General features: G+C 34.8%; 1 protein-coding gene across 1 annotated transcript; it reads right to left on the bottom strand.

The window, feature by feature from the left end:
• Nucleotides 1–18,400: 18,400 nt before the first annotated feature.
• On the bottom strand, nucleotides 18,401–21,878 carry LOC131070759 (transcription factor MYB13). The gene is made up of 3 exons (XM_058006402.2): nucleotides 21,510–21,878; nucleotides 20,036–20,165; nucleotides 18,401–19,589 (listed from the first exon to the last, which is right to left on the bottom strand). Exons 1-3 carry the CDS (start codon nucleotides 21,640–21,642, stop codon nucleotides 18,794–18,796), a joined length of 1,059 nt encoding a protein of 352 aa, XP_057862385.2. The 5' UTR covers nucleotides 21,643–21,878; the 3' UTR covers nucleotides 18,401–18,793.
• Nucleotides 21,879–25,388: the final 3,510 nt, after the last annotated feature.

The raw sequence follows: 25,388 nt of genomic DNA, 5'->3' as shown, positions 1-25,388 counted from the left end.
AATCAGTCTTGGAACAAGTTCAGCCTTATCCATTGGTCAAGCAACCTGTCTCAACCAAAACCCCTCATGACATGAAGCAAGGCACCGAAGGTCACAAGTCTACAACAGGAGAAGGTACTACTCAAGAACATACATCTCAAGCACCTTCTAACACTGAGAATGTTGCAACTGAGACACCAAGTACCGAGACACCGAAGGACTCTACAGAGGCTAAAGAAACCGATCAACATGTTGCCTCTACCGAGCAACCTTTCGAGGGTCATCAAGCCTCACAAGCCATTGTCTTAGTTCCATCGGTGATAGGTAAAGAAAAGAAAGTGAAAAAGCATAGTTTTAAAGTTGATTTGTCAAAACCAATAGTGTTGCCCAATGTAGACATAGCAAAATTAAAGGAGCAAGCACTCATTGATTTTAGTGAACTGTGCAAAGCAAAGGCCAAACAAGAGAAGCAAATGGTACTTCAAAAGAAAAATAAAGTACTTCAGAAGGTAAAAGCACTCTTAATAGATATGCTACCTAAAGCTACAGTATCAACTGATGCAGCCATCCACATTCAACTGGATGAACTCCTAATAAAGATAGAAACATCTGGAGTAGATGCATCAGAATATTTGAGCAAGCTAAAAGACAAAGAGCTCACTGCAAAAATGATAGAAGAGGTACAGAAAGCTATAGCCATTGGCAAAGTTAAACTTGTCAAATTTATTGCTGAGTTGACTCCTCAACTCAAGCACATTCTTTATTTATTTCAGAAACTCTGCACATTTTCTTTATTCATTAAAGACATTTAGAATAAAATAGAGGCAATTGAGAAAGAGATCACCGATCTCTCAAGCAAGTTGACCATAGAGCCAAATTCAGTTCATAATTTTTACACAAAGCTACAACAGCTCATGGCTCAACAATTGGACCTAAGAAATGAAGAACATAAGATCCAAATGGACATAATGACACTTCAGACATTATTCCTTCCTCATCTCTCATCCGTCCAGGAACAGATCAACCGAGCCACCTCCTTATCTACTACACAAGAGGGAAGCACTCTAGATGGCTTAATATCGTTATTGGTTGATATTCAAGCACATAATTCTTTAATGGACAATGTAAAGAATGCCCTCTTTGTTGCTCTCACCGATGCCTAGACCAAGTACAAATCCATTTTTGACCAGTTACCACCCCTGAATGGTAATTAAGTTTTGATGTTTGTCAAAAAGGGGGAGTGATATAGTTTTTGGGGAGTAATATGTTACAGTACTAGGGGAGTGATATAGTATTCAGAGTATAGTATACAGGGGGAGTATACCAAGCAGAGTAAGTAGAGTATCCAAGAGCAATGAACTGAGCAATATACAAAACAATAAGCTAAGATCAAGAATAGATCACCAAGCATGCAAAATCAGAGTTTTGTATAGTATATCGATAAGGGGAGCATATCTGGATATATCATATTTTTGACTATTATATATACTGTCAGCATAGTCAAATTTTGCAAGTATATAGATTTTTGAGTTATAACTTTGAAAGTAGTTTTTGTCAAACATCTCAACTAATGTCAAAAGGGGAGATTGTTACTACTTATCAAGTTGCCATTAGTTTTATGTTAAAGTTATACTATATACTCTAGTCAGTTGCTACTACCGAGATATTCAGTCGGTATGAACAATCTAGTCAGTTATTGAAGAAAGTAGTCTCAGAACGTAGTATACACTAAGTTGTTTACCAAGTATCATTACATGTCTACCGAGCAACAAAGATGACACACCGAGTTGATATACACCGAGTGAAACATGTTACTAGATTCATTGAACCTGGACATGCATATGAAAACGTGTTACAAGATCAAGGCACATCTAACCATTATCACATTGGAAATTGCTCTTAAAGATTGTGTATGATTTTGAGGTCATCTAACCAATGAAATAATTTGCATGGTTATTCATTCGATAAAACATATTTGTAAGATCAAAGTAATGAATGGATCACCGTCATAAGAGATCTATTTATATAGCATGAGTTAAGAATTAAAAAGGTGTGTGCATGAGTGTAAGAAGACTATTATAGAGACACAGAGGTCACTAAGAAGGTTTTCAGAGAATAGTCAAAGAACAGAGTAAATAGAAGGGTTTATCGAGTTACTATATGGGTTATTGAGGTATGCTATAAGCAAGGTAACTTATTCTAAGCACATAGAATCTGCTATAATATTCCAGATGTAAAGTTGCAAATATGTGTAATGATTTTATTGTAATATTTTGAAGTTGTAAGAGAAACCTTTAATAGGGTAAAAGACTCTAATCAAGTCTATAAATTGTAAAGCCTCTAACTAGGTGCAACATTTAGATGAAGTGTTGTAAAATCCTTTAGCAAGGTAGATCTAATAGATCTTGTTACTCCTAATAGGGTATGCTATTAGAAATAGCTAAACATGTAGCTCTAACCAAGCACTCTTTATTATTATTGCAGTAGTGAAGTTGTGGGTGCCATCCCCACCGCAGTTTTTCTCTCTAACCAAGAGTTTCTGCATAGCCAAAATATATGTGTTATGGAGTGAATCATGTATGATTGTTATCTATTTACTTTAGCTTTGTATTATGTTACTACACTATTCAGTTTATGCATAACAGTAAAGTTATTATTGAATAAAAGTTTTGGAGTACTGAGTCACCCCTCCCCTCTCAGTACATTAGCTTTCCATATTGGGCCTAACACAGCCAACCTATTTGTTGGTGAAGTCAATGAAAGAAGCTCAAATCCTACTAGAAAGCATAGAGAGAAAAATGAGAGTTGATGAGGAGTTTCAATGAGTTAAATAATACACTTCTGTCAGAGATTTTGGATGAGAATGGAGTTGTCAAGTCTTTGCAACTATGGAAGGAAGAGGTAGAGAGAATCATCAATACTCAAGTGGAACTAATTTGTGAGGATTTGGATATTGATTTGCTAGAGAATAGTATGGATAAAATTGTATGCACGGGGATATTCTTTGAGTCCTTTGAAAGAGAAACAAATCAAGTTTCTATAAAATATACTCCATATAGGGAAAAATCCAATAAGGTCATGAGTATTAGGTGGCCATCAGATGAAGAATACAATGAATGGAGCAAGACATATCTGAATGAGGAATAAAGACTGCAAATAGTTAGCTAGCCAACTTATTGATGTGACAGTTTGGTAAACGGTTTTGTCTTCTTGTAGAAATTACGTTTTTGGACATGAGAAACAACAAGGTGGGCTCGTATTAGGATCTTTTTCCAAAATAACAAGAAGTGCATGAAGTGTTATGATGAAGCAGTTAAAGATATTTGGTGTTGGTTGTGACATTCCTCAAAGGAATATTTTGTAACAAGAATCATGTATGTCCAATCATTTTGATGATAGGTGTTTCCTTTGGCCTGAAGCTTGTTTTCTCCCTTTTTTGCTATCAAAGGGAATTCAAGGCCAAGAGACAGGGCTCCTATTCCAACTCTATACCAATTTTTCTAGATCAGAGTCATAGGTTCCATTAGTAAGTTTTATGTGAAAATGGGCAAAGTGTAAAGTCTTTTTTGCAAAGAAAAAATAGAATGAGTCTCATGTCATATTTTGTCCAAGTTTTGAAGGACTGAATTGTATATTGTCTTATGACAAATATAACATTTGTGTTAATGAAATAGAATCCAAATCTATTTCTCTCCATTGCATGATTCTACTATCTTTTGAATGAAATATAATCAAGGGTTTCTTTCATTCATTGCATTGTTGTGATGTATGTGATTTTTGTTTATGTTATGATCTAAGGGATCAATTAAATGCTTAAACAAAATTGTAGAGTGGTAGGGCTTGTGCAGGGATTTTGATAAGTAGTTTGGGTTTGGGTCAAAGTTGAGATATATTGTAATGTGATATATTCTTAGTTCAACATGCTATCAGATAAATTCTGTTGTAATTCATCTTACATTTCATGAATTTGACTCCCCAATGGAATAAGGCACTAGTTATAACTCACCTTAGTCTTTACAGTCAATTTTGTACTCCATTCATCTATATTTGTTATAAATTGTTGATTATCAAAATATATTTTATTTCATGTTTGTTATTATAATTTTTCTCCATCTTATGCTCCAATAGGTTGAGGATGACTGAAGAATTTTCCATTCTTGAGCATTCTCCCTCTTTGTTGAGCCTATATATGAGATTATCTACTTTTTTTTAGTGCAATTTGTGAGTATGGCACAAATATTATAAATATACTAAGGGATCACCCTCCTGGGTCTTGCAGAGCCCAAAGTGTAGACGGATCTATTGAATCCTTGTCAGTTGGTCCAAGTTGTAGAGGATATTGATAGTTGGAGTTGGCTTCTCCATAGATATTTGAAGAATCAACTTCGTTTATGCCAATTGCAGTGTAAACCCTTTGGGGAACCAACAGGTCAAATGTGGCAAAATCCGAAAATCAAGAAAAACACTTCACTTTTTGGCTAAAAAGTAGACTCAACTTCTTGCACTGAACCTTCATACAAGATATTAGTGCATAATGCTAACATCTATGCAAAGAGCTCCTACTTTATATTCTAGGTTCCTTAATTTCTATACTTTTCAGCTCTATATCCAAAAGGTGGTTTCAATATTTCTAAATTCTATAATTTTCGCTAGTCTATTTTCTTAAGTTTTTTGTTTCTTTCATATAAACACATTTCTATTTAGTCTAAAGAAATTTTGAAAAGGTTAATTAGATAATCCTCTCCAGTAAATTAGATTAAAATGAAATGTTAGCTAGTTAACCTAATTGTGCCTAAAGATATCTATTATTTCTTTAGTACAATCAAATTTTGTTCATTACAACTTCAATGATGCAAGTGGAAGAGGGAAAAGTAGTAACAATACAAAAGGAAATAATCAAAGATATGCTAAATCAAACATCTAATGTCATTATTATAAAAATATATATTTTAATTATGAATGTTGAAATAAAATGTGTAATGAAAAAAAGTAAGGTGTAAATTGCTAAAAATAAAATGAAGAAAAAAAACATGATGTTGTGTTTGTCACTTGCAATATTCATGAAGAAAAGTTGGTTGTAAAGATGTTTTAGCAATAAAACTTAACAAAATTGGACTATTTAGGCAAATTGATGTCATTGAAAAATTTATTAATGGTATACTCAGAAGAATTTTATGTTCGATAGTGAGTTTGATATTAAATTTTAGGTGACAAACAAAAAGTTTATACATTGAAGAAAGATTTGTATGGACTGAAGAAAGCTCCAAAATCTTGGTATAGGAAGATTGGTTCTTTTTTTTTAAAGAATGACTTTAGCAAAAGTAGGAGCTAACCAACAGTATACATCAAAGTAAATGATTAGAGTTAGATGTTTATTGTGTGCTTATATTGTGGGTTCCTTTCTATTTAAAGGTGATGAAAGAGCACCAGAGTACTTCATTCGATTGGAGAAGTTAGCAGTGGATTTTCTTGGAGATTGTTGTGTTTCTTCATGTTTGAGAATTTAGCATTGCGGATTTGGATTTATCACCTTGATATTTTAGTCTTATACATATTCAAGATTTATTACATTTTAGATTTAATTCCAGTGAGATATCAATTCTGGTACTGTTATGATATTGGTGTGTTCTTACTGATTGGTCTGGCAGTGTGTGGAGTGAATCAGAATTGGGTTGCATATAGTTTATGTAACTTGCGGATCATTGAGAGATGTTGTTTCGGGCTTGATTGATGTTCTTGGAGTTTTGTGCAAAGTTCTAAGCATTTTGGAGATGTTCTTGGTGATTTGGGCTGACATATTATTGTTTGCATGTTTCATCATGAACCGGTTGATCTTTAGTCGACTTAATTTAGTTGTTGTTGCTTGCGGAAAGTATAAAGAGGAATTTTGGAGATTCATTTTGCAAGACAAGGGTCTGAGGAAGAAAATATTCAGAACACATGTAGTCTCCGAAGAGATTCTGGTCTGGGGGGATTGAAGTCCAGAGGGATTGAGGTCCGGATTAGTACAGATTGTTAATGGAGGCTGAATTATTGAGTAGATGATCTGCAAGTCATAGATTTGAGCTGTAAGAATTGTTTTGTAATCCTAGGTTGCGGTCTAGCATGTGTAAAGCCTGAGGGCATATGTAATTCATTAAACTATTATAAGGATTGCTCTTTATATTTTCCTTGTTACACCTTGTGTTGTGTGAACCCATTACCGGTATCTTTCATGGTGATTACATTATTAGCTGCGAGGTAGGGTTGTCCTTCATTGGATCTCCCTACCTTGTCTGCATCAAAAGGAGATTGCTAGTTGACTTGTTCAAATTAACAGTGCATAAATAATTCCAAATGACTAGTTTGGCATTGATGAAATATTTTCTAGGAATTGAAATGAGTCCAAAAATATATGGTGTTAGAGTTATCATGTATTAGCTAATAATTATTTATTTAATTATTAGTCTATTATTCTCTACACTTAAGCTAAACTTAGGCATTTAATAATATTGTAGGTATTTAATTATTAAATACACATTATCTCTTTAGGGTCTCTTTAGGGTTGCACACCTTTTAGGGTTGCTCAATAACCTTTTATAAGGATTGTACTATATTTCTTTTTTCATTCCCTCTCTGAATGATAATTATTTTCTTTAGAGCCATTATTGTTTTTTTGCCTCCATTCTTCTCTTGTGACTGGTATTTTACTTGCAAGTGTTCTTGGGATCTCTAAATTTGTATTTATCAACTTCTTCATGGTATTAGAGCCTATATCTACTGCTACTTGTTCTTAATTTTTCAAAAGATTTTTTGGAGGCTAGGGCTTCAATATTTTCAGAGTTTTTATTTTGAATTTGGGGTGCTTCTTTGTTTTTGGGCATTTTGGGCTCAAACGAACTTCACTGTTGAGCTCAGATCACCCAAAACCCCCATTTTCATATAAAATTTGTCCAATTTGGACAACTTTGGCTTTGGATTTTTTTTTGGTTTTTTGCCCTTTTTGGGCACAAATTTTGAGAAATTCATTAAAAAAAATTTATTTTATTTTGGCAGATGAAAGAATATTCTCAAAATACTCTGCTAACATCAGCTTGACGTCATGTTGATGTCAGCAGTATGGATGCCTTGCATGGCCCCCTGTGATCCTCTTTGTGCCCTAAAATAGGGGATTTTTTCTTTTGGCCATAACTTGGGCATACGATATTGTTTTTGGGCAAATGAGATATCTTTGGAAAGCTGGTTTTATCTACTTTCCAGATATGTGGGTTTCATCACTTGGTTTTTATGCTGGTGTATTTTACAACCATTTGAAGTTAGAGGTGCTATTTTTAGTTCTGAGCTCATAAATGTTTGCCATATTCTCTTATTTTTGCGATTCTAGCGGCATTGGGACGGTGTTTCAAAGCTCTTCACATCCATCCATGCACTTTTTCTAGATTTTACTCTAGGTACATTTTATTCAGTTTTTTGTGTTTTCACACTCTGGTGAATTACTTGGACATATGACATCGTGAAAACTTCTCGTTTGCATGGGATGACTTTTTTTGGTTGTTTTTCATGTATCTCTAGTATTGTCTTTTTTTGAGACTCTGAGCTTTTTTTGTAAGCATTTTCCTTTTTGCAAACACACTAAGATAAAGTGCCACTATGTCTTGCATTCTTGGGATCTTGCACATCTTGTGCCTTATTGTACTCACACTCCATTATAAAGTGTCATGGGGGGTTTGATGTTTGCCTTTGTTTTCCATCTACCTTTGTCACATGAGTGTACATGACACTAGCCTTTATATGTGTTTGTACTTTCTCCTATACTCTCGATGTTCCTGGTTCTTTGTCATGTAGTTGATTTTGGCATTCAGTTTCAGTATACCTGTCACCTCTCCCTTGTCAGCATTATGGGGGGGTTTCTCTTGTTGGTTGTTGGTTCTAATGCTTCCTTGGTTCATTGGAGTGAGCTATGTATTCAGTATTTGTTCCTCTGTACTAGGTGGATGCAGTGGCTAGTTACCTATGCATTTCAGTGAGATGGGTCATTTACCATATGGACACTATTTCATTCCTATTTTTTGAGGCAACCTTACATCTTCGATTGATCAGCTCTTCAAACTTTGGTGTTTTTGCCATTTGTATCTCGAGTTCAGTTATTTTCCTTTTTTTGCCATCTAATTCAAGTAGTGTTATTTGAGGGCACTCACGTAGATTATGTTGGCATTTTTTATGATTGATGCTGTGATTGTCATTGATGGACACACACTTGATTTGAGATCACTTTTTGTATGTATGATTTAAAGCTCAATCCGTATTTTTTCCAACCGGTATGATGTATTATAGTCTTTAGACTATCAGTGTTTTGCAGAAAGTGTTTATCGGTCTCAAGTGGTATGAAGACCCCAAGCAGTTCGAGGATCTCAAGCGGTATGAAGGAACGAAGTGACACAACTCATATTTCCCAGTCTTCATTTTGTCAAACTGGCAACCGGTATTTTTCTTAAACCAGTATTTTGTTTGAACCGGTAATACTCTGTGATGAGTTACCAACTGACATTTTGCAATGAGTTACCATCCACCGATTGTTTTGCGGTGCTGACACTCTGGCAATGCTTTTTGTGTCATGTTACCAATTATGTTCAGATGCATTGAACCTAGGAAATTGTATTGTAATCCTATTGGACCGACATGAAATTAGATTCCTTTATAACGAATTCATGTCTGGGGTTTTAGGTTGTTGCTAGGGTTTAAGGTGGTTGAAGAGTTTTTGTAAGTGTGATTATAGAAGAGATGTTCAGGTCTGTGAGAGATGGTAGTGTGAATGTGTTGAAGACTTAAGTAATGCTGGAATGCATTAGGAATGAGCTATCAAGGATCTAACCAAGCAATCTGTGCTATTTTCTAGATCACTCACTTGTTGATTACTCACATCTTCAACAAGTCTGAAGCCCTTAACTGGGTAGGCCCAAAAAACTTTTTGTAAATCCTCTAACAAGGTAGTTCACATCTATGGATCTAAAATCCTCTAGCAAAGTATTCTTTAATCAGACTTATCTCCTAACAGAGATTGAGATTCCTAACAAAATCTGTTCTGGTAAAGAACATTGTATGACCTTAACCAGTCTGACCTTAACTGGCCTGGTTCCTATTCTACAGATAGTTACTTGTGAGTTTCATCTCACTGTGGTTTTTCCCATTTGGGTTTCCACGTCAAAATCTCTCGTGTTATGGTGATTGTGCTTCTCTGGGTGAATGCATTATTTGCTATTTGGTTTGCATGTGTGCTAACCAGTTTGTTTGCTAAACTGTTTTACCGGTTTACTGGTAGACTAGTAAACTGTTTAAGTACAGTAATTTGCAGCATACTAATTCACCCCCCCCTCTGAGTATTCATCAATTGGTATCAGAGCCAACCTTTCTATAAGTTTAACCACTTGGAAAGATATATGGGGGAATACACTGTGAGGGAACTTACTCATTGGCTCACTCAATCTGAGAAAGCCTATGATGAACTTATGGTCAAATATAATGCCTCTCGGGTAAAAAGGAGAGAGCATGCTGAAAAAATGATGGAGCTAACTAAAAAAAGTTCCTCTGATGAAACGGACATGGAAGCCCTAATTCAAGAAGTAGAAAAGCTGAATGAATCCAATTCCAACCTAAGAAAGGAGTTGGAAGGACTGACTATCCGAATGTGTCAAGAGCTTGAGAACCAAAGGAAAGTTGAAGATCTTGTAAAAGACAAAGATCATGAGATCTCCAAGTTAAAATAAGAAATCAGTGCCCTAACTACTCAACTCCATGTGAGCAAAGTGGAAAAGAAAGAAATGCAAGGAGAACTGAACATAGCCATCTTCGAGAATACAAACTTGATGGAAACAAATGCTGCTATTTCCAAAGAACTCTCTGAGTCAAAGGAAACACTTACTAAGTTCAACAAGAGTACTGTTAAGCTAGAGAAAAAGCTTGAACCGGCCAAACCTATCAAGAATACTAATGGACTTGGTTACTCTGGTCATGAGAAAGGTGAGACCTCTAGTGCAAATACTGAAGCATCGAAGAAGCAACATGCATTCAAAGGTAAAGGTAAGAAAAAGTTCAAACTTGTTTGCTTTAACTGTCTTAAAGAAGGACATACTGCTAATGTGTGTAGGAGCAAAGCCTACAATAATTTTCCTTACTTTATAAACAATGTACCTAGATCCAATAAGTTCAATGGTAATTGTTATGTATGCAACAAGTTTGGGAATAGAGCATTTGAATGCAGGTCTGTTATGAACAACACTAGAAGATATCCTCAGAGGACTCAAGGAGTTGGTCTGGAACCTTTTATGAACCAGAATCCCAATCGGTTTAATACCTTTAATCATCAGTCAGGTAGCAGTGGCTATCAAGCGGTAACTAGATGGAGAGCAAACTATTTGATCTGTCATTGTCATGGTCACACTACTGCAACATGTAGGAGGAAGAATGGTAACATGAATAATGGACCATGGAGAGCACCTGGAATGGTCTGCTATCATTGCAACAAACCAGGTCACATTGCCAGATTCTGTGGAACAAGAAAGAACATATTGGATGACATAGTCACTCCAAAAGGAAAGATTGATATTGAAACTGTTCAAGTGGATATGACCAAAACTTGGAAAAAGAAACCAGTGGTGTTGCATGAAGAATCAATTTCTGCACCTAGTGTGGAAATCACGTAACCGGCAAACTAAGCATCAGAAAAGCTTAGGGGGAGTAAACGGTGAAATATCTCGAACCCCCAGTTGACACTGGTAAAAGACCTTAACCGATATGAGATACTGGTCAGTCGACAGAAGACTGGAAATGGTAAAAGGCAAATTAGGGTTTACGCCCTAATAGTGGAGCATTTATTATGGTAGGTGGAGAACCTTTTGAAAAGGAATTTTCAAATCATTTCTCACTTATCATTTTTTGAGCGAAGAAGTATTTCAAGTGCAGAGCAAAGAAAAGTGATTTACACTGCGATTCAAAGAGTTTATCAAAAACCTGGAGAATAATCTGAAGCTATCATCTATTGAAGGAGTGTAGAGCGTAAAGCGGTATTTCAGTAATTGAAGGAGTGTAAAGAGTAGTTCAAATTGCCAAGCCCTAAATTTTGATCTACAAAGGTATTTTTCAAAATTCTCTATTTATTATGGCTTCCGCATCACATGATAGCTCTAGTGCACCCATTGATTCTATGGACTTCATTCAATGAAAGTCAAAATACAATGCCCTATCTCAAGTATCCGCTGGTGTTATAGTGGAAGAAGGCATTTCCAATTACATAGATTACAAAATCGAAGACCTAGGGTCTCTTGTGATCCATTCCTAGCTGAGCTTGTTCTACATAAAGGATAAGAAGATTAAATCGGAATTCAGCATTTTGGAAAAGAAGAAACTTCACAATGTAGTTTACTTTCTTGAAGAATTTTCAGATGATCACATTTGCATTATTCTAACCAGGGTACACGGTGATAAGATGTACCTAGAGTGGATGCATGATATCACACCGAAAGCAATTCATGCTGTCACCGGTTTGTATAACATAGGGGAAGTGCCAGCCCTAAGGAAGGTCAACAAGACTATCATGTCCAAGCTCACCGATTTAGTGAGCAACTCACATGGAATGACTATCAACTCAATCAAGGATGATTTGGTCAAGTATGCCTGCATGGTGATAGGTTACAAGACGTTCTCTGCTAGCAGAATTAATTATGTCTCTGCTGCAGCGGTCAATGCCGCTTACAGGATGATCAAGGAAGATGCATCGTTTGATCTGTGCACTTATATGCAAAGACAACTTTTGTTGAATCTTAATTCGATCAAACAGGACATTGCACTGAGATTTAAGTTTGGGCAACTACTGGTTGGGTTGTTCTTTTACTTCCAAGGCTACTTTTCAGGAGTAGGTGACATTCAGTGGTCTATTGACCAACCGGTGACAAAGCAAATCAAGGAAAGTCTACAAGCGGTAGGAATCGACTATTCAGAAGCACTGAACAAATACTTTGATGAGTTCAGATGCAAAATGAATCAAAGGGTAAGAATATCCGGTGATATAGTCAAAAAGTATGAGGAAGACATCTTCTTCACCACCAAAGTGGATGAATGCATAATAGAGGCCGTGGAGCCCAGACAGGAAGAAGTGGAGCCTATGGGCTATGAGGTAATGTATGATATGTTGGACGGGTATGCTTCTACCCTAATCGCCTCACCCCTTGATCCTAAGGAAAAGAGAACCGACACCTATCTAGAAAGGGTTACACTAGTTGAAGAACCCTCTGAAATGAAAGGAAAGGCAGTGCCTTTAGCATCAGTACCGGTTACTACAGCCAGTCCCAAAGTGACCAAGCAGTCACCAGCTAAGAAGAAACCGGAAACAACACCTGCCAAAGTCTTTGAGAAGAAGCGGAAGACAAAAAGCAATACACCAGACTCAGAAGAAAGTGTGTCAGAAGAACTGCCTAAGAAGACTAGGCAAATGAAGAAAAAGACAAAGAAAGAACTGGCAACATCTACACCCGTAAATATTGATATTTCTTCTTACAAACCTTTGACACATTGTCAAAGAACTATAAAGAATATTAGGAGAAAATTGCTGAATGATTTAATTGATTGTTTTGATGACTTCAATGATAATGAAAAGGAAGAAGTTGAATAGGAAATCATTAAGTATTTGTGTGTTAATGACTAGTCGCCTTCAGAAATTAGATCTGAGACACTGGATTCTTTGTATAATTCTTTAGACAACAAATGACGCATTGCCATAGAAAAGGAACAGGAAATGAGGGAGGAAATATTTGCTCAATAATTTCCTGATGTATCAAATTCATAACTTTTCAAAGTTATGAATAAATACAAAGGCCTCTTCTTCATGAGAAGAAGAAGACTCTTGTTACTGGAAGGAAAGGTTCATGAAGTGATAAAAGATACACATACTCATGATCAAGAATCTCTAAAGATGCATCAAGTGGCTGAAGCCAACAGGAAAGTTGAGCAAGAATCAGAAACTAGCAAACCAGATGAAGTATATGACAACGAAGGGGAACCAGTCACCGAACAAATGGAACCCATTGACATTGACTCCTTAGATGGTGAAAAAGTTACTTAGGGTACACCATCAGAAGGAACATGACAGGAGAAGTAGGCAGAAGAAGAATAGAAGCAACAGAAAGAAAAAGAGAAGAAATAGGCAGATGAAGAAGATAAGAGAAAAGAGGAGAAAAAGAAGAAAGAGGAAGAGGATAAGAGAAAAGAGGAGGAGAAGAAGAGAAGAGAAGAGGAAAATGAGAAAAAAGAGGAAGAGCAGAAGAAGAAGGAAGAGGAAAAGAAAGAAGAGGAGAAGCGGAAAGAGGGAGAGAAGAAATAGGATGAGGAGAAGAGAAAGAAGGAAGAGGAGAAGAAGAAGGATGAAGAAGAGAAGAAGCGAAAAGATGAAGAGAAGAGACAAGAAGAAGAGAAAAGAAAGAAAGAAGAAGAGGACCAGAGGAAGGCTCAAGAAGATAAGCAAAAAGACAAGGACAAGGAAGCAGTGGCAAAGAGCACATAGGTGGAGACCCCAATGGCAATCGGTAGTCAAGCTAAACCAACTGACATTACCAGTCCTATTGACCTCTAGTCTGCAAATGAATCAGAGCTTCTATAGAGCATTAAGCTTGCTCAAGAGTGATTGGATGCTCTAAGGAGGAAAAAAGGAGGAAGATGTTATCCAAACTACGGTGGAAACTCTTATCGGTTTGATACCCGGTACGAACCTTCCCAGTACTGATTCCTCACTTGCACAATTGAAGCTCCTATGCATAATTGTAGAAGACCAGGTGCAAAGCCTGGAAGAGGTTGCAGAAGTAAATACCAAGAAGGAACATCAAAAGGCTCTGGACACTGCCTTGGTGAGAAAGTTAATAGAGCTCAGGTCTGATCTCCAGAAGGCACAAAAGGACATTAGAGATGCAATGAATGAGGGCAATCTACTACTTAGCAAGATTTTTCAACCTCATTTATTCTATGATGATGTGCTCACTCAGAAGGACAAACTGCAAACTGATATGCAGACATTTATTAGCACCTTTAAGATGCCATATGACTCCTTCTCCACATATGGAAAAACTGTTCACCGGCTTCAAATCTAGTTGCAAGAATAGAGGCAGAGATAAGCAACCGGACATGTAATTTGTAGGAACTTCAACTGATCCTACTGCCACAACTGCAAATTCTCCATAAATGCTATCTAAATCTTGATGCCCTGACGGTCACTCAAGAAATGAGCATGATAGATGCCATGGAAGAAAAGGTCTCCCAGATGCAGACAGAGAAAGAGGTGGCTACATCCCTACTTGAGTCATGGTCCTTATCCATGAAGCAATTTTTGCAGAACTTTAAATCAGTTTTTGACAAGTTTTACTCTTTACTGTCATAAACACTTATTATTTTAATACTAATGAAACAAGGGTTAGTCTGCAATATTTTTGTCATTGTTGGCAAAGGGGGAGAAGTATATAAATTTTGATGTTTTGATGTATACTTTCATGTTATTTTTGTTAAGGAGTAGTATACAATGTATTTTCTGCAAAAGGGATAGTGTATATGCTTAGGGGGGAGTAATTTTGATTATGGCATATTTTTGTTGTAAAACACTTAAATGTCAAAATTTTCCTAAGTGTTGCCATCAATGCCAAAGGGGGAGATTGTTGGCATTTTTTATGATTGATGTTGTGATTGTCATTGATGGACACACCATCGATTTGAGATCACTTTTTGTATGTATGAGTTAAAGCTCAACCGGTATTTGTTCCAACCGGTATGATGTATTATAGTCTTTAGACTATCGGTGTTTTGCAGAAAGTGTTTACCAGTCTCAAGCGGTATGAAGACCCCAAGCGATTCGAGGATCTCAAGCGATATGAAGGAACAAAGCAGCACAACTCATATTTCCTAGTCTTCATTTTGTCAAACCGACAACCGGTATTTTGTTTGAACCAGTAATACTCTATGATGAGTTACCAACCATTATTTTGCGATGAGTTACCATCCACCGATTATTTTATGGAGCCGACACTCTGGCGGTGCTTTTTGTGTCGTGTTACCAATTATGTCCAGATGCATTGAACCTAGGAAATTGTATTGTAATCCTATTGGACCAACATGAAATCAGATGTCTAGGGTTTTAGGTTGTTGCTAGGGTTTAAGGTGGTTGAAGAGTTTTTGTAAGTGTGATTATAGAAGAGAAGTTTAGGTTTGTGAGAGATGGTAGAGTGTGAATGTGTTGAAGACTAAAGTAATGCTAGAATGCATTAGGAATGAGCTATCAAGGATCTAACCAAGCAATCTATGCTATTTGCTAGATCACTCACTTGTTGATTACTCACATCTTCGACAAGTCTGAAGCCCTTAATCGGGTAGGCCCAAAAAGCTTTTTGTAAATCCTCTAACAAGGTGGTTCACATCTGTAGATCTAAAATCCTCTAGCCAGGTAGTCTTTAATCAGACTTATCTCCTAATAGAGATTGAGATTCCTAACAGGATCCGTTCTGGTAAAGAACATTGTATGACCTTAACCTGTCTGACCTTAACCGGTCTGGTTCCTATTCTGCATATAGTTACTTGTGAGTTTCATCACACTGTGGTTTTTCCCATTTGGGTTTCCACGTCAAGATCTCTTGTGTTATGGTGATTGTGCTTCTATGGGTGAATGCATTATTTTCTATTTGGTTTGTATGTGTGCTAACCGGTTTGTTTGCTAAACTATTTTATTGGTTTACTACTAGACTAGTAAAGTGTTTAAGTATATTTGGCATACTAATTCACCCTTATTTACTCGATCATCTTCTATTTCAGTGGAGGTTCTTCAGATTGACAGTGTTTGTAGCTTCATGCTTTAGTGGTGTTCTTCATGTTCATCCTTTGTTCCTGTTTTCTTGAACACTCTCTAGTTTGGAGGCTTCTTTAGACCTTCACTAGTTTTCATCTCTTTTTGGAGTAGAGTTTTTTCTCATGAGATTTTCTCTATTTCTCTACTTTATAGAGACTCTTTTGTACTTGGGTACCTTATCAGGCCTAGTTTTCGGGACCCATTGTTACTTTCATGTAGTTTGTTTACATGCATTTTTAGTCCTCAGTTATTTTTAGCTACTCCCTAAGCTCATCTTAAGAAGGGATGTTAGAGTTATCATGTATTAGCTAATAATTATTTATTTAATTATTAGCCTATTATTCTCTACACTTAAGCTAAACTTAGGCATTTAATAATATTGTAGGTATTTAATAACTATTTTAATTATTAAATACACATTATCCCTTTAGGGTTTCTTTAGGATTGCATGCCTTTTAGGGTTGCTCAATATCCTTTTATAAAGATTGTATTGTATTTCTTTTTTCATTCCCTCTCTGAATGATAATCTTTTTCTTCAGAGCCATTATTTCTTTTTTGCCTCCACTCTTCTCATGTGCAGGTATTCTTGTGATCTATGAATTTGTATTTCTCAACTTCTTCATATGGAATTGTTATTTAATCAAAATATGTTAAGGATATCTTGAATAGGTTTAGAATAAAAATATGGAGTTATTATTTAATCAAAATATGTTAATGATATTTTGAATAGGTTTACAACAATTATTTGCAAGCAACTATGATACTATTTTTCATAAGTTTAAAATTAAGGGAAAAAAATATGTACATGCAATTGTATCTAAAAGTCCTCTTGGTACTTGTATGTACCTCATAGCCACAAGACTTGATATCATATAGAGAGCCCAATTTCAAAGTATAACTCTTTCTAGAAGTGAAATAAAATGTGGTAGCTACATTTTAATTACTCGATCATCTTCTATTTCAGTGGAGGTTCTTCAGATTGACAGTGTTTGCAGCTTCATGCTTTAGTGGTGTTCTTCATGTTCATCCTTTGTTCCTGTTTTCTTGAACACTCTCTAGTTTGGAGGCTTCTTTAGACCTTCACTAGTTTTCATCTCTTTTTGGAGTAGAGTTTTTTCTCATGAGGTTTTCTCTATTTCTCTGCTTTATAGAGACTCTTTTGTACTTGGGTACCTTATCAAGCCTAGTTTTCGGGACCCATTGTTACTTTCATGTAGTTTGTTTACATGCATTTTTAGTCCTTAGTTATTTTTAGCTACTCCCTAAGCTCATCTTAAGAAGGGATGTTAGAGTTATCATGTATTAGCTAATAATTATTTATTTAATTATTAGCCTATTATTCTCTACACTTAAGTTAAACTTAGGCATTTAATAATATTGTAGGTATTTAATAACTATTTTAATTATTAAATACACATTATCCCTTTAGGGTTTCTTTAGGATTGCATGCCTTTTAGGGTTGCTCAATATCCTTTTATAAAGATTGTATTGTATTTCTTTTTTCATTCCCTCTCTGAATGATAATCTTTTTCTTCAGAGCCATTATTTCTTTTTTGCCTCCACTCTTCTCATGTGCAGGTATTCTTGTGATCTATGAATTTGTATTTCTCAACTTCTTCATATGGAATTGTTATTTAATCAAAATATGTTAAGGATATCTTGAATAGGTTTAGAATAAAAATATGGAGTTATTATTTAATCAAAATATGTTAATGATATTTTGAATAGGTTTACAACAATGATTTGCAAGCAACTGTGATACTATTTTTCATAAGTTTAAAATTAAGGGAAAAAAATATGTACATGCAATTGTATCTAAAAGTCCTCTTGGTACTTGTATGTACCTCATAGCCACAAGACTTGATATCATATATAGAGAGCCCAATTTCAAAGTATAACTCTTTCTAGAAGTGAAATAAAATGTGGTAGCTACATCTAAAATATGTTAAGCAATATAGATGGGAAAACACTATCATATTTGAGACAAGAGAAAGACCAACCCACAAAAATATCATGACAACAAATCAATAATAGCTTTGTCAAAAATTCATGTTTTTCATTAAAAAAAAAAGCAAATATATTGATATAAGATATCACTTCATTAAATAAATGGTTAACAATGGTGAAATATACTTAGAGTCTTAGAAGCTAGTAGATTAATTTTATAGACATATTCATAACAGCTTTCTCAAAACTAAATTTTTGCAAGATTGAGATTTCTTGAAGTCACTAATTCAAGACCAAGTACATATCAATGAACCAAGAAATAGGAGGTATTAGATACCTTAATTTTTTTTACAATTCATATTAACAATCCAAGTCATGTCAAATCAAATTAGAAACTTTAAGTACAAGTCAAAAGTACAATGTGATATAGTTGAGTCAAATTAAAAGCTAAATCATTAAAAAAAAATTATTTTGTAAATAATTTCTTAGTATAATATATCAATTTTTTAACACATTCTTGAGCTTGCTAATCCTATCAAATTAGTATAGAGCATGACCATGACTCTCCAAGTTAAAAACAAGGCATTTGTCATGTATGATAATAAGAAAAAGAACATTACGTTAAGTCATACAAGCAAACTAACATTATAATTTATGTCTTCTATCATCCTCTTTACATTTTTCCAAATTGGAATTAAACATTGCATTCTCTCAAAAGTGTATCCTCTTCATGGATTTTCTTTCTGGCTAAATCTATACTCGAACGGCCTACAAATTTTATACTAGAACTCTTGCAAAACCCTAATTTACTTAGACGATCGAAGACCCGAGATTGACTTCAATCAAAAACACATATGCATGGATTATAGATGCTCAAACCAACCTAAGGATTCGGCAGAATCACCACATAATAGTTTACCCAAAGACAAAACTATGAACTATAGCTTAAGAGTTCATCACACCCAGTTACTCTAATTTGAAAACAAGAGAAACAATACTTGGGGTTCTTAAACTAAGTTAGAGGTCCCAGAGAGCTGATGAAACTGATTCACTGAGAGCCAAAGAAGGCTCTTCTTGCTCAACCAGTTCTAATTTCACAGGTTGTTGCATGATCATCATCTCTGAGTTCCAGAACAGTTCATTGTCTATCATATTTGACAGTGCAGTAGAAGGACTGTTGTTACAGAGTTGAAGATATGATGGCACTCTGCTCACTGTTTTTTGTGAAGTTTCCATAGTATTATTATCATTATCAGCTATCTCTGGTTGGGCAGGTGTGGATGAATCGGTGATTTCTACTGGTGAAATACACAAATCAGACCACACAGTAAGTGATTCAGGAGAAGCATTATCATCTATACTTGAGGAATTGTAACTTTTAGACTGTTTAATGGAATCAGATGTTTCAAAAGGATTATCCTGCTCTACTTTAGATATAATGTCTTTTGTGCCAGAGCTAGTGCCACAGCAAGAATCTACAATGTCTGCATTGAATCCGTTCCACCCATTTGAGAGTTTTTTCAGAGAGTCTTTGAAATTGAACAAACTTGATCTCTGATCATGAATGTTGGGCTTTTTACCTGCTGCCACTTCTGCTATATCGATCTTCTGGAGATTCAATGGGCTTACTGATTTATCTGCAGAAGATTTTGAACTCTCACAAATGTGGGAATTAGTGTTACCATTGGTTTTGGGTTGGTGAGTCTGAGGATCTACACCAATGTTTCGAAGCTTTTTCTTCAAGTGGGTGTTCCAGTAATTCTTTATTTCATTATCAGTTCGACCAGGAAGTTGCCCTGCAATCAATGACCACCTGCAACAGTAGAAACATATGTATTAAGTTGCCTAATGCATGTTTGAAATCTAGGGTTTCCTTTTATGTTGGTAAAGGTTTATAAATATTTTGTTTATATGATTATCAATATGAAACCAATACTATACAAATTCTTAGTAGTACAATCATGAGACTAAAATAATTCTTTTTCAGCATTCACACTAAAAACTATTTATGAAAGATCATGAGTCACAAATTAGAAATCTATTTATTTAGAAGTCAATTTAAGAGTGGCAACTTATAAATTCATTTATTTAGAAACCACTTTTACATTGAAAATCAATCATTTCATATAAGACCTCCAATTAAAATTTGAACTTAAATCTGACACTGCAAACTCAATGTTTTAACCTGATTTAACTCAACCCTTTGAACTTTATATTTATATTTATGTGCGTTGTAGGGGATGAAATAGAATGGCAGACCTGTTGCCCAGAAGGGCATGCAGCTTGATGATTGTGCGGTCTTCCTCTTCTGTGATATTGCCTCGCTTGAGATCAGGGCGCAGATAATTGATCCATCTTAGCCTGCAACTCTTGCCACACCTCAAAAGACCTGCGGCCAAACAACCTGTCAGCTTATAGTGCGAAGAATTTATCATCTTATGATATTGTCTGTTCACTTTTTATTATTTCATTGTTGAGTAGATTTCTGAAACAACAGTTACTGTGGATGAAGAATCTGTGACAGTAAATAAAGCTGCCTAATACATTTAAACTCAAGTTGAACTTAAATCTGTAAACTATGATTTAATTGAATATTGTTTAAGCCCAAGTTGAACTTAATTTTGTAAACTATGATTTAATAACATATTAGGTGCTTAACCAATTCTTATCCTAATGCATGCTTGAAATCTAGGACTTCAGACATGACTTTCTTTAGGTCAAGATACTGAAAGAGAATGTTTCTTTCTTGGTAGACTTTATTCATTGTCAAACAATCAAAATTAAGTTGAGGTTTAAATTTATTTTGGTGGTGGTGGGGAAGAGGGGCATGTGAGATAGTATAAGAGTGATTTTCTTAAAATCAATTATGTGATGGGATTTAAAATATTATAAAGGATGAAATAGAGATTGGGTTTTAAACAATTTTAATAGAGTTGTGTTCTAGATTATTTTGATCAGATTGTCTTTTAGACAATCTTAATCAGATTGTGTTCTAAAGAATCTTGACAAAGTGGATACCCTTCAATCTTTGACTACCAATCAATAAGATTTCAACCTAAAATTCATACTCCCATATCATATAACAAAACAATCTTACAGATAATATAAATCTTAAAAACAATCATTTAAACAATTCTTTAAAATAATTTATTCAAACAATCTCAATCACATAAAGATTAAACTCAACCTTGCCACAGGGGTGAATGAACAATTTTAGACATTGAGAACACTTTTCACCAACAAAACAAGAAATTACTATGTCAGGCTTACCTGCCTTGTCCCTACATACCACCCTCATTTCTTTAAAGAAGTATCAACTCTCTTTGTTTGATCGTTAGAACCCACCAAACCAAATTCACAGAGCGAAACCAGATAGAAAGAACACAGAAACAAACATCGACAACATGAAAAGCAACCCAACAAAGAACAAACGGATTCCAAGACAAAATCATCCATATCACCAGGAGAAAACATTAGTTCGAAAGTTGAAGGCAAATTATCCAGGTCTGAAAACATTTCAAAAGATTCTGGAATGGATATAACAAATTATAATATAATTATATCTTAAAACATTTCAAAAGATTACAAAATATGATCTTCAATATCGATATAACAAATTTAAATATAATCTAATTCGGAAACAACAATGATCAAGTGAAAAATATTAAAAAAAAAAAAATTGAAACTTTGAAAGTATTCCTAACATGAATAGAAATAGAACCATTTTGATAACCTGCAGCTTTTGGAAGAGTCCTCCAACAGCCTTCTCCATGGGCTTTGATATATTGTATGAGTCGGAGATCCTCTTCCCTTGTCCAGGGACCTCTGTTCAGTCCAATCTTCTCACAGCAAGGTGCTCTACCCATTTCTTATCTGATTTCACACAAACAATAATAATAACACAACGCATTACATAGACAAATAAAGGAAGGCAAAGACGTCCTTGATGGGGCGTTTGCATGCTTTTTGTGCCGGGCAAATAAAGGAAAAAGGAGACGACAAACACTGCGCACTTGCGCTTTCTTGATTGACATGAAAACAGTGTGCACAGAGCCATTAAAATTAAATAAAGAAAGAAGCTTCGCAAATGGGTTTCCTCTCCCAGGCCCCCCACAAGTCAAGCTTCTGTGCATTCAATACACTATTATTACTCTATTTGTTTTTTTCATTCATCGCAGATTATCTGCCATGGTATGAGAGTGATTTTTGGGAGAGATGTCAATGTTAGGGCGATTATGGAGGCCACATTCAAGGCAATCATCCCAGCGTGGGCTTAGGATGGAAACTGGACTGGACTATACAATTAGTCACCCATTTTATTCTCTCCATTTTAATTCTCTCCATCTAGGGGTTTCTAGATTTAAACTCCATTTTAATCTTCCCATCTTAATTCTCTCCATCTAGGGGTTTCTAGATTTAAAAAATAATAGTAACTATAAATTTGGGATATTTGTTTATTATTTTGCTTAAAAATTTATTATATTGTTATATTATAATTAATATTAAACTAGTATTATTATATTATGGTATTGTAATTAGTATCAAATTTGATAAGTAGGAGATATTTTCCACAACAAGTCAAATTATGATATTGCTATCATAATTCAATTGTGTAGTTTTCGAGTCAAACTCATTGATCCATTTTTCATGAGTGGTGGTTTGCAAGAACCCATCTCTCATGAGATCAAATGGTTCACTTAGCACTCATTGCATCTAGGAAGGCCCAGTGCTCCTAGATGCAATGAGTGCTAAGTGGGCCATTCATTCTCATGAGAGAGGGGTTCTTGTGCACCACCACTCGTGAAACATGGTTCAATTAGTTTGACTCGAAAACTATAGCATTGAACTTTGATAGCAATATCATAATATTAAATTATTATTAAGATATGATTGTATTATTATGTTTTAATATATTATTATTTTTATATTATCACAATATTTTTATTATATTGTCAAAGTATCATGTTTTAACTTCACAAGCAATTAGAGAAATTTTACATGTGCACTTATCCTAGCATGCTCTATACTGAGGACATACACAAATATTTTATAAATATAAATCATAACACTAGTAACATAGGGGACATATATTCTCCATGTACTAATCTGTGATTGGAGAATGAATGAAAGTGGAGTTGCTAATATTGCGAAAGAGAAGAAGAAAAAAGTGTTTAAATAAAAAATATAAAAGGAACTAGAAAGATTCAAGGTAATCAGATTTTGTACAAGACAAGAATAAAAAAGGATTATAATTTTCTTTTTGATAAAGAAGTTTTGTTAGAAAAGAAAAAAGTATGAAAGTGATTAATCCTTACATGATTGTGGAGGAAGACGAACTCCTTAAGTTGATCCTTGAGAAACAAAAGTCTACTGGCCCTAGACCTGAGGGGTCCAAAATAAAAAAGACAAATAAGCCTTCTAAAGCCAAAAATGTCACAATTGACTTGGATGATTTGGAGATGGAGTCTACTGCTGAAGAGGTTCAAAAACAAGACATTGCTAAACAAGACATTTCTCAGGGGGTCCAAAGATATGCTAGACTTAAAGAAAGGGACATAAAAATTAAAGAAAAATCTAAGGATGAGGAGGAGACAGAGACCACTTCTGAAGAAGAATTTCTTCTAGAGAATAAGGAAAACGGCAAGGAGTCAAAGTATACTGATTATTAAGGTCACATTCAAGGCAATCACCCCAGCATGGGCTTAGGATGGAAACTGGACTATACAATTAGTCATCCATTTTATTCTCCATTTTAATCTTATGATCTTAATTCTCTCCATATATTGGCTTCTAAATTTAAAATATAACTTTAAATATGAGAAATTTTAGATATTATAGAGGTACATTTATCTCATTGTTAAGTAAGATATTAAATTGATGTAGGACAAAGGATTTAGGTGTCATCCATGTTTCAATAATCATTTTTAAATATATGTTAATTAAAAAGTCTATTAATATTTTTATATGTATCAATAGTTATCTACTTGTAAACCTAGTAGTTAAATAAAAAGTATTTAATTGGAGGAATTGTGCAACTTTTTTGGTACCCATAGTGCATGATTACTAGGACATTTGTGCATAGGTATTGGCCAAGACATTTTATTAGAGACTATGTATTGGATCAATTGTCCAAATTCCGTGGTGGTCAAAATCAACGGTTAACGAGGCAATAAGAATATGCATTGGATATCACCTCAAAATAACCATTTTTTGACCTTGTGTTCATGACGAATACTTCCATGTCCATCTTGTCTACCCAAAAATTGAAACATATCTATAAGCTCCTAAGTCACATATGAAGAAAATGAAAAAAACATCATCAAAATCTTATGTACCGTTTAGGAGCTTTAAGGTACATGAAGTTGGAGTGGGCAACTAATGGTACCCTTCTATCCTTTTTTCTTTTTGTAATATTGAAATTAGTATATCTAAGTTGTTTCACATTTAATTTTTTATGCTTATTTTAGTAAAATGTCCTAATGTAATAACATATCAATAAGTTACATTTTCTTGTGCTTAGTTTGGATATTAATTGGATCTATATTGCCCTTTATTTATGCTCATTTTATACATATTTCCTTACATTCATCATTTACTCACCATTATTGCAACATTATTCGCACTTACTTCTACATATTCACTTGCTCAAGATAAAAAAGATCAAACTACATCAAAAATGAAGAAACACAAAGTGACTGGGTGAAATCTTATTAACTTCTAATCTAAGCATATAGAAACAATTTTTTTCTCTTTTTTAGATGTATTTTTTCTTAAATGTACCCTTTAGGAGCTATAAGATACATGAAATTGGGGTGGGTAGCTAATGGTACCCTTCTCTTATCTTTTTTTCTTGTTTCTTTTTGCAATATTGAAAGTAGTATATCTATGTTGTTTCTCATTTCATTTTTTACTTATTTTGGTCAAATATATTAATGCAATAACACATCAATAAGTTGCATTTTCTGTTGGCATTATGGATGAATTGATTATGTGTTGCATTGATGTTTTGCCATTGATGTCAACGCTAGCTGATATGGATGGTTACAGACAGACAAGTTTTGGTTACCGGTATAAGATCTAGTGTTACCGGCGGAAGAGATTATCTGTTGACACTTCTGGCATGTTTGGATCAGTGAAGTATATTGGATTTCATGAGTTATATGCTCCATGAGCATGTTTTGGTCTATTGGTATTGGCTTGGTAATTAGATGTTATCATACACTCTGATACACCCTTACCGACACTGGTTTAAGACTTTACTGGCAGAGCTTTCATTGAGGAATTGTGACAGGATGCACAATTGGTGTTGGTGCAGATTCTTCAAGGATTTCAAGATGTTGAAGATGTTCTTTGATCGTGCTTCAAATGCTTGAAGACATTGCTTGAAGATGTTCTTTGATCACTCTATTGGATTGTTGTCCATTTATCTTGAGAAGGTTGTAGCCTCTCTATAGTCAATGAGACTCTTTTGTAATAAGCAGTACGTTCTAGGTAGTGTGCCTTCCTGCAAGTGCAGGTCCCTCATCGTAACACATACTTTCTACAGAAGTATCATCTGATTGTGGGTAGGCTTCCCACCATGGTTTTTCCCTTTCCATGTTTTCCACGTATA

Source organism: Cryptomeria japonica, chromosome 2 (genome assembly GCF_030272615.1).
Source record: "Cryptomeria japonica chromosome 2, Sugi_1.0, whole genome shotgun sequence".
In the NCBI taxonomy this organism is placed as follows: domain Eukaryota; kingdom Viridiplantae; phylum Streptophyta; class Pinopsida; order Cupressales; family Cupressaceae; genus Cryptomeria; species Cryptomeria japonica.
Note: the sequence above shows the minus strand (reverse complement) of the source record. Positions and strands in the feature narration are given on the sequence as shown.